This window comes from Buceros rhinoceros, unplaced genomic scaffold (genome assembly GCF_000710305.1).
Source record: "Buceros rhinoceros silvestris isolate BGI_N320 unplaced genomic scaffold, ASM71030v1 scaffold41493, whole genome shotgun sequence".
Taxonomy (NCBI): Eukaryota; Metazoa; Chordata; class Aves; order Bucerotiformes; family Bucerotidae; genus Buceros; species Buceros rhinoceros.
The window spans coordinates 6,572-16,954 of NW_010402602.1; the positions used below are offsets into that span (position 1 = coordinate 6,572).

A 10,383-nucleotide genomic window follows, 5' to 3' on the forward strand; every position below is an offset into this window, starting at 1 on the left:
TGGATTTGACGGGAGGTTCACAACGCTCTTACCACAAAACCAGCAATCCCAGCTCTACACACGCTTTCACGGGAGTCACTGGGTACGGTCACCATTCCTGTCAGCTATGATGGAACGTGGAATTACGTAGGACACACGTACCAAACCATCTGTGCAACACATTAACACGTTTTCAGTCTCTTCTTTCAGCTAATGCAACATTCCTTAACAGCACCCTGTCCTCAGCGCTGCTGTCATCGGGACTTCACAATTTTCTCTAATATTCAGGAGTCAGGTACAGCATTTTGAAGAGGCTGCCCAGGGCGGTGGTTTAAACCGCCCTGGAGGGGTTTAAAAATGTCAGTGTGGTGCTGAGGGACAAGGGTTAGGGATCCTGGCAGTGCTGGGGGAATGGCTGGACTCCATGAGCTTAAAGATCTCTTCCAAACAAAATGATTCTTAATAGCTCTGACCACATCTGCTAGACATTTATGGACCGGTCCCCTAACGCCACAAGCGCTGGTTGTGGAAACAGAATATATCTTTGCTTTTACGGCTTGCAGCTCCTCTCACTGAGTCCATACATCCACATTACTGCAGGAAGTGGCGTACCCATGACATAAAGACCAGGGCAAGAGGAGGAGAAGGAAGCAGGAGAAGATACAGCTCAAACCAAAGGGTCTGCTGCCCTTTATAACGACCCCCATACGTTCAGGCTGAAAATATCACAGTGCACTCACATAGCTGTATTTTTGATGATCCTTCCTTGGTCCATTTTCTGCCCAATCCCATGCACGACAAACACAATGTGACTAGTTTGTGGTGGCTTGTCTTCTAACGTAGCTTCTTCTACATAGCCTCTATGTAGCCTCGTCCCACTACTTGAAGCTGGAGAAAAAAACCATTGCCCCAGATCAGTTACAGCCTGTGAAGCGCTGTGGTCTTCTATGTTCTCAGACCAACAGGTGACAATAAGATTATACAGAAAAGAACAGCATGTATTTTTATATATCTGCAATTCTAAACTCCTGAGAGATTTGAGCAATGAGGTGATAACTAATTCTATCAGTCAGTGCAGTACGAGGCCACCTCCACTGGAAAGGTAACTGATTTTTCCACCAAAACCACAACTTTTTGGGATGACAGTTGTGTAATTGCCCATCCATTTACAATCCCCAAACCAACGACCCAGGACAAATCTGGGTAGCCTCTCAGATGCTGGAGAAGCCCTGTGGCACAGTGTGTCTCCATCCCCCTCTAGTGACAGACCCATGGAGAGGTCCACAGCCTCAGCCCCTCCAGAGGACCAGGCAGAGGAAGGCAGCTCAACCACTGAACCAACCAACCAGTTTTGTGTTCAAAGAGGAGGAAAACACTATGAAAACACCAAGGGCAGTTCTAACACAGGGCAGGTTTTGTTTACCCACTGGGCTTCTATCTGATATTTTTGCCCCCAAATTGTTTAGGACAGATGTCATTTATTACACAGTATCCAAATCATGTTCTGGATACAGAATACTTCACTTCTTCTGGAACTGAAGCACTGAATTATATTATTTGTCGGCAAACGCTGATTAAGTACCTGCCCAAGAGCCCTGTGGGGTAAGAGGACATTAATTACAGGAGATTAAAGCCAAACCTATTACCTGATTGTGCCTCTTCAGAAAGCAAGGAACAAACCAGGTGTGTATGTTCTTGGTTTGGGGGTTGCCCCATAGTGCTGAGGAGCAGCACCACAACAGAGAGGACAAGTTCAGATTCTCTAGGCTGGCAATAATCTGCCTTTTGCCTGACAGACACCATCCTCCCTTCCAACCGTCTCAGCTCTGCTAACTTTATGACAGGTAGTTCTGAGCTTAAGTGAGCCTGTATTGCTACTGGAAGTAACTTCTAAATGCTTCACCCCTCCTCTCAGTTTGTACATTTGACAAATAGAAAAAAAAAAAAAGGCAAGAGGTGGTGAGAAGGGAAGGCATGATCGTGTATTCAAGGAATGCACCACAGCGTGCGAGTCCAGGGCGGTGAAGTCAAGGTTGCAAAGAGAACTGTAATTCTTGTATTGCAGCTGCCAGGTTCTGTCACTGTAATATTTTCATAGACTTCTTACGTAATGCTAACGGCTGCATTATTATTTTATCCAAAATAATAATAAAATACATCATAAAAATAAGTCATAGCCTATTCGCGTCTAGTCAGGACGATGTACAACCACTACGGACCCAAATACACACTTTCGCAATAACTGCAGTGGCCAAAGTGGGCCAAGTCACACAGTAACACTTCCAGCTTGAAATCTGAACACTGAATATTTACAATATCCTCACAAACTCTGAGAAAGATTACCTTTGGAGAACCCCAACTTTTGTGTAACAGTTCTTGCGATTTTAGACGTGGTTGCGTCACTGTAAAGATACACTTCGTCCACGCTGTGCCAGTCCACGTGGTTGCGACTCAGCTTCAGGCTATGAATAGCTGCAGCAAAAAGGAACAACATTCAATTTAGATGGGCAAGAGAGGAAAAAAAAAGCCTCTTCAAGGAGAGAAAGAAAGAGAGAAGGGTGATTTACATCCCTAAAACCTACAGCTCCGTTACACCTACATCCACATTCTTATCTCGACAAGCTTTTAGCTTTAGGATTGACCTGACCAGACCAAGCAGCAGTTTGGAGGTCACCTCTGAGGACATTCCACATCGTTCTCCTCCCACCTTCATTTTGGGATGGCAGGTTTTCAAACTATAGAACAAAAAGCCCCCAAACCAGGGGGAAGGCAGGGCAATGCATCCCGAAATACTGCAGGTTGGCGTGACGACCAGGTGACTGCCCCATGCGCTTCCATCCCTAGAAAAAGAGCAATTTCACCCCTACCTTCTCTCCTGCGTCTGTACAGGGAGATCCCTGGTTTGACTGTACTCTGCAGTGACCCAGAGGCTTTCAAGGCTCCAATACTAGAAGGCTCCATTGCATTTCTCTCCTTTCAGAAATATCTATGAGCTGGAAACGCAGTTCAATGAGAAAGGCTCTGAATGAGTAATTTCTGGCACAGAACCGAATCAAGTTCTTTCAAAAGCCACTAAGAGCTCGAGCGTTTTTTGCGCGGTTTGTGTGTTTTCCAGATTTGGAGCTGATCGAGCTCTGGGACCAGCCTCGTGACACGCTGCCTGACTGGGGGGGTTAGGCACAGCAGGCGCGTTATAATGCAATTCTGAACCTCTCGTCTAAGGCTCGGGGCTGGCACGAGCAACGCAGCACCACAGCTGCATCACTAGGAATTCCGATTTCACCTAAGCGGGGAAATCTGCTGCTTAGGTCTCGTCAGCCGTGGGATATGCAACATTTGGAGAGCTGACAAGAGCAATAGCCCTGTGACAAAAAAAAAAAATGCTATTTAAGTGTCACTGGTCTTGGTAAAAAGTTCAAAGTCACGCAAAACACCCGGAGGGGTTGTTTTGGGTTTATTTTTCTTTCCGTAACAAGCAGAGCTCTAACCTGTCTCCTACGTGAAGCTGCTCAAATGAATTTTTTATACTCTGAGAAAGCTGGAGACATCACAATTTCGTATTTTAACTCAGCTACAGCACACACTAGTCACATTAAGGTCACAGTGTTGTGACCCTTCTCCTACAGTATTTTTTTGTTTCTTTGCCAAGGCAGACAGACCTGATGTAGTCTGATGAGAAACCAAATGAAGTCTGTAAGAAACAGGGGGATTAGAAGAGGATTACCCCTTCTGAAATAGAAAACAACAAAAAATAACCACGACTTACTGCTGCTTTACACAGAGAGCAGGATCAGGGAAGGAGGCAAGCCCGACTTTGAAGAGCAGACACGTCAGCTTAGGGTGGTGGCTGGCCAGAGCAAGAAGCGATCTAGTGAGAACTCGATGAATGTGTTTTCATAAACATCCCTGCGGAAGCAGAGATGGATCCACGTCCAGAAATCTCATCCTCACCCCCTGGATGTGATGTCCAGCAGTGGAACAAAAATCTCCTCATAAGGGAAAACCTACCAGCCTGAGCTCCATCTTGGTCCTCTTGGTGTGCAAGCGTATCCCCTCAGAACAGGAGTGACACCCCACCTGGTGACTGTTGTGCCTTCTCTAGCCTTACAGAAGAATCTGTCCCAGGATGACAAAGTCTGGGGAGTGAAAAATGGTCCATCCTTGCAGACTTGCACAGCAGAAACCCAACTGAGAGAAGAGCTGCCCAGCTGACCTCAGTCACAGGGATAAAAGATCCACAGGCTACGTGTGCGTGCAGAGCGAGGCAGGGACAATGCTGTTCTGACACTACGCTCAGGAGACACTCTTCAGGCAAAAAAAAACCCCAACTGCAGTAAGGTGCATCTTCGTGAGGGCCACCACCGCACTCAGGACTGTGAAGACACCCAAGCGCCCAAGCAAAAGGAGCTTCTGCTGCCGACAGTCCCAGGGTGTGTTAATAGTGAGGCAGGGAACGACAAAAAGTGCCTTTGGAGAGGATTTGACAGAGGTCTGAAAATAAGCATCCTTAAAAAAGAAAATCAGAATGTGCAAACTGTGCTTTCCAGGTATGGGATAACAAGGGCTGCCACGGCTGCTTTGAAACTGTTGGACATTAGGAAAAATTTTTTTTTTTTTTTGCAGAAAGGGTGGTAAAGCATTGGAACAGGCTGCCCAGGGCAGTGGTGGAGTCCCCATCCCTGGAGGGGTTTCCCAGCCGTGTGGAGGTGCTGCTGCGGGACAGGGGGCAGTGGGGACCTGGCAGTGCTGGGGAACGGGGGGACTCAATCTTAGAGGTCTCTTCCAGCCAAAATGATTCTGTGATCCTGTGAAGAGAAACTTGTGTTCTCCTGAAGATGATGAGATAACACGGTTTACATTCTCTTTGCAGAACAAACGGTGATTGTCCTATAAACCTCCTGCACGCTGCAGAGGTGGTCACGTTGCCAGCTCAGGAGCTTTTCATACCGGGAGATGTCACAGAGTGTGAGGATTGTGGCTGAGGAAACCAAGTTGCAGAATGCAGATTAGGCAGTGGGTAGAGCACAGGGGAACGCTCTTCGTGTTCATGCCTCCACCTTCTGGGTCCTTCAGGAGCACGACTTCTACATCTGTGGATTACCTCCAGGGCACCGGCTAGGATATTGCTAAGCTTCCCTGAGATCTGACTGTGCTTATGGCATCTCCGAGCGTCAGGCACAGAAGATGAAAGGTCTCCCGTGGGACGGGAATCTCCCCTCTGGGCCAGACTTCTCACAGCTTTGTTTTCACACGAACCACTTCTCTGACACCGAGGACACGCACAGCTTTCTTAGCGGGCGTCTCCGTAGCTGCATCTTCTCCAGCTGCAGAAAACCCTGGGTAGTCGGCAAACCGCTTAGTCTTCTCATCTGGGATTGAAGGCCAAGCCAAACTGAGACTAAATTTTAGTTTTCTTTCCAGCCAGAAACTAGAAATGATGCCAACCTCCACAGACACATGCTGGAGTATGAGTACGTGGAAGCACAGCCCCACTGCAGACGGAAGACAGCCTAACGCTAGACAGGAGCAAGCAAGCGATGGAAAAACAAGGAGAGCATAGCGGAAGGGAGAGGGATCAAGACAGGGCTTCTTTTGGCTGAAGAAATCAACGGTTACTATCACAAACCCCTGGTTTCACCAGGGTAGATGAGCACAGAGGAAAAAATCCCTCTGAAAAGTATAAATACGAAAAATGAAGAAATAAACGTGAAATCCATTACTATGTATTCCTCAAGCCTTGAAGAACCTGATCTCAGACCGCAGAAATCCATCTGGAATCAAAATAACTGCAGAATAACCGAGGAGCAGAAAGCCTGCGGCGTTTTTTATGCTGGTAGCAGCAAACGCGTGGAGAAGCTGGGGACGCACACGCTGCTCGTGCCAACAACCCTCCCAGCTCGAGTGCTTGAGGAGCCAAACACCTCCAGCACCACGTGCAGACAGACCAGCACTCGAACGGGGCATTTCACGGGGCCAAGAGTTTAAAATTAAAAACCTTTTAAGGGAAGCACCTGGTTTCTCACTTCATACTTTCGTCCCCCTGCCAAGACCAAAGCATGGGGTGAGCCTCCTCTAGCAGAGCCTGACTACACCCAAAACCAGTCTAGAGAAAAGCATCTCTGAAGTGCTAAGAGCGACTATGACTCCGCCTCAGCCACAAAGGTGCTGGCGTAGACCAGGAAGGGGATATGGACTGGCTGAAAACCTTTCCTGCCTGCTTTTCCGCAGGGCTTTTCAAAATTACTCTGTCTTGCAATCAGCCGGCAGCGCTTTCTGCACAAAAACCTGCCACATCCTACAGGTAGCTGAGAGCACGACTGGCCACGACTGCTTTCTTAAACAGCCTCAAAGTTCTGTTATGTAAAGCTGAGGTACTGCTGAAGGTTTTAATACCTTTACTTAAGTATTAAAAAAAACCCCACAAGCAAAGGCATGAAAAAGGCTATTTCTTAATTAAAAACGGTTGGTTGACACTGCTGTCATTTTTATATTGTACTTTGCGACCTCTCAATTCATCAATGTCACTGTTTGTTATACAAACACTTTTAATTTAATTCAAGCATATTCATTACCACAACTGAACACTTGGATGAAAAAATACACAAAATAATCTCAAAATTACAATCACAAAGTAAAATTCCTTCCTTACTGCTCAAGATGGCAGTTACACCTATTCGCCTTTAACGGACCTGAGTTCCACGTATGAGAAAAGTCAAGTTTACTATGAAACATTTTGATTTCAGGCATTTTCATTTGGAAAAATATAGAAAAACATAGTTAAAAATAGATACAGAAAAAATATAATTAAAAATACAGGAAAATACAATTAGAGGAAGTCAAAAGAGAAACACATCAAGAAATTCTCATACCTTCCAATAACCCCAGGAGATATGATATAAACACATAAACACAAAGGACAGATGGTGTGACAGAATAACTCTAAACCTACCACGGGCATTCACATGTGAAACGCAGGCAGCAGTCTGCAGCAGTCTGGTGCCAGAGTCAGCAGAAGTTTAACCACTCCTGGCTTTAAGGGTGGCAGAGAAGGACCAGTGACGAGCACTTTTGGGCCTTCTGCAACCGGTAACGGCTCCTGTAAGGTCTACTCCCACTTTCTAAAGTGAATTTGCTGCTGCAAAGCTCTCTGCAGCCTTTATCGCTGCATTCTGCACAGCCTCCCCTGTCCACACGGGATGGCCAAAGCCTCCTTTCAATCCAGCGCTTGTACAAAAGCGGCAGTAAATAATAATTTACAGCGTAAAATTAAAGATTCACGCGCTGTCAAAAAAAGCGGCAAACAAAACGCTATCAAGTATAAACCCTCCATTCCTTCTCTGACATAATTCATCTTAGACCAGGCCTGCTGTGATTCTAAAAAAGTGACTTTTAGATTATTGAAACAGCCAAACCTCACGTACCGAGTGGAAGAAACAGCCATCCCCAGTTTTCACCACAGTCACAAACAATTATAACAAAGGGTCACTGCAGGATACGGTCAGCATCTACTTTTCTCTAAGACTCACAACACTGTTCTTCTACAGTTTAGGATGCTTTTTCCTTCCCTTTGGAAGGAAATGGCACGAATAGAGCTCAAGAAATTGAAGCATGTAAATCTAACACATGGAACTGATAGAAGCAAGCTAGAACGTAAAGCTCCTAAGGCAGGAGTACTACAAAAAAATTACTGTACCTTGGGAATGCTTTCGCTTAAGACATGCAGCCTCTGAATTCTCCTTATATCCTCTCCATTTGAACAAAGAAGGGAGGGAGAAGGGAGGGAGGTAGTAGAGAACTAAAAGTAAAAACACTGAGCTTCAAAGTAAAATTTTTAAAAGGGGTGTCAGTTTTTTCATTAGTATTTATCATTTATAAAGTATATACACTTAAAAACTTGGTTTTGCAGCAAAAGTGTCAGGTGACATGAGCCAAATTCAGTTTCTTTACTGCTCACAAACAGTTATAACGTCACAACAAGGCTAAAGGCATTGGTACAAGACAGCTGGAACCGCCTAAGCGCTCTGTTTGTATGAGGTAGAACATGGCAACCCTTCTTAAACACACATTAAACATTTGGAAATAATAACGAAAAGTTTCACTTTTAAGCACAGCTCTATTATCTTCCCCCGTGGGTGGATATTCCACAGTCTCTCTGTGTAAATACAGCGAGCTACGTCTATTCCTGCTTTTCTATCACATCTATTAAGCTTTCAGCTTCACTTCATCCTAATTACATACCTGAAAAAGAAGAGGGAGCAGCAGACGACAGGTACTCAACTACACTTACGATCCGAACAGCTAATCTCGGTTAATAACTTTGAACACTTTTAAAGCAGCGACAGCAAACCTTATGGCTGCTAGAGAGTGTTAGTTATACTGGGGACCAGTTTGTGAAGTTGCCTTTGAACCTCTGTTCAGTGGTCTTGAATGGAAGGATGAGAACCAGCCTCCTGCTAGCCCCGAGCAGTGGGAAGTGTCCCTGGCTGCTACCTCCCAGGAGCACACTGAGCACGTGCTGGTCCTGTCCTGATGCTGTCTGGCACCGTGGCTGCTCTACAGAAGGCAAGAGATGGTGGTTTAACGGCGCACCAGCCAGCCGTGGCTCCCACGGGTGCAGCCTCCAGGTCAAAGCTGGACAAAAGCTGCTCTTCCATCCTTGACCTGAAGTGGTGGCCACCTGCCTGCTTCAGCTCCTCTGTGCTTGAGGATCCCGCAGCAAGAGCTATGTGGGCTCTGACACAGAGCAGGAGAGGAAAACTGACACTGAAGTAGCAACTTTGACCCTCCATCAAGAAGCTCTTGGTCTGAATGTCACTGCCTTTCTCGTGGTTAACTGCTTGAGCAAAACATCTAGTCGGGGAGCCCGTAAGAACCTGCGATGGCCCGAGTGCATGCTCTTGGTTTATCTTACGACGGCCTTAACACTACTGCAATCTTGAGGAACACTGCTCCTTTGATGGACGATTTTAGACAGGTCCTGAACTCACTGTCTGCCCAAGTATCTATAAAAAACCAGTTTCTAAATTTTCTGTAATTCTGTAAATTTTAAGCTTCTTGACTGCTCAAAAGGCATTATGATAACCCTTCCTGCAGTCCCTTCCAAATGCTTTCAGCTGAAATAGTGCTCCAGAGAACAAGTATTGTATCTGAGGTTTTTCTCAGAAATATTTATAGGATTATTTTACAACAAGGTCAAGACCTTTTTACAAGAAAGGTCAGTGTTTCTGCCCAGAGATACAACCCATTCTCAGTGTGATCAAATAAACACCCCCGTTATTTCCACATTTGGATCAATTACTCAAAATTTGGCAGCTAAGAATTTAGATCAAAACGTCACCCTGCATCTTGTGTTGATAGTGATTTACGTGTGTTAAGTTTGAGGAATGAATCATTCTTAAGAAGCACAAGCAGAGCCCAGATACAAAAAAGCTTTGTGGTATCCAGATGAAAAAACCCAAGAACTGGGCAAATGAATTTGAAGGCCCCAAACCTCTTGATATACCAAGAGTGGCAGAAGAACGATTCAGACCTGGAAGCCCACAGATAAAGGAGGTGTTGTGCTGCTCTACGGGTTCAGGGTGTTGAGTCGACTGTTTTCTCGCCTAGACTCAGGCAGCAAATGCCAAGTTCTGCTCCTCGACCCAACTATAAAATGACAATGGGATGACTCTCATTTTGCTCAGAAAAATCATGTAAAATCACTTTGTGATGACAGTTCTGTTCTCACTCAAGCCAGGACACAGTTTCACAACAAAGCCATCGAAATGCAGCCAAAGCCCTGATTCTCATCCTGAGGGTGGTTTCCTCTGGTAGCCCTATCAGAGACTCTGTCCCTCCTCACCTCCACCGACCAACAGTAAAATGAACTATTCAAACTGAAAACCGTGTATGGAACTTGGGCAGGACCAAAGCGCACTCCGGGGTGATGAGACATGACACAGAGCGTGGTCAGGCTCCGGAGGAGAGGGGTGATGCCCTGGCAGCATGTGCTTGCACCAGGACTTCAGCAGCACTCCTCTGGCCTCGTCTGAGGAGGTGGAGCTCCCTGAAGAGTCAATGAAGAGAGGTTCGTGTCCTCAGCATCCCTCCCTGATGTGCGGGCATACTGCCCAGTCTGGGGGCGTCAACCGTTTATGGCAGAATGCCATAACAAATAATTTTCTTATTTAAATAATTCAAATAATTATTTGTTATAATTATAACAAATAATTTACCTGAGAAAGTCATGCTGCTGCTGAGACCAACACCTTGGCAGAGCGCTGAGGAGGACCAACACCCAGAGGAGTCAGCAACATCAGGCACCATAAAACAGTTTGTTTTGCATTAAATACTTTAAATTAAATTCTTGGTAAGGATGAAAATCAAAATGCCGCTGCTTTGCTCAGCAGAGGGATCTCCTGCTGA

General features: G+C 45.8%; 1 protein-coding gene across 1 annotated transcript in view; it reads right to left on the bottom strand.

Moving 5' to 3' along the window:
- Positions 1-695: 695 nt before the first annotated feature.
- Positions 696-10,383, bottom strand: part of LOC104490410 (phospholipase DDHD1-like) — a 12,342-nt gene continuing 2,654 nt past the window's right edge. The window contains exons 2-3 of the mRNA XM_010132687.1: positions 2,323-2,451; positions 696-867 (exon numbers count right to left, since the gene is read on the bottom strand). Of these exons, the coding sequence (XP_010130989.1) occupies positions 716-867; positions 2,323-2,451 (281 nt within the window). The 3' untranslated portion in view covers positions 696-715. The remainder of the gene's footprint in view (positions 868-2,322; positions 2,452-10,383) is intronic.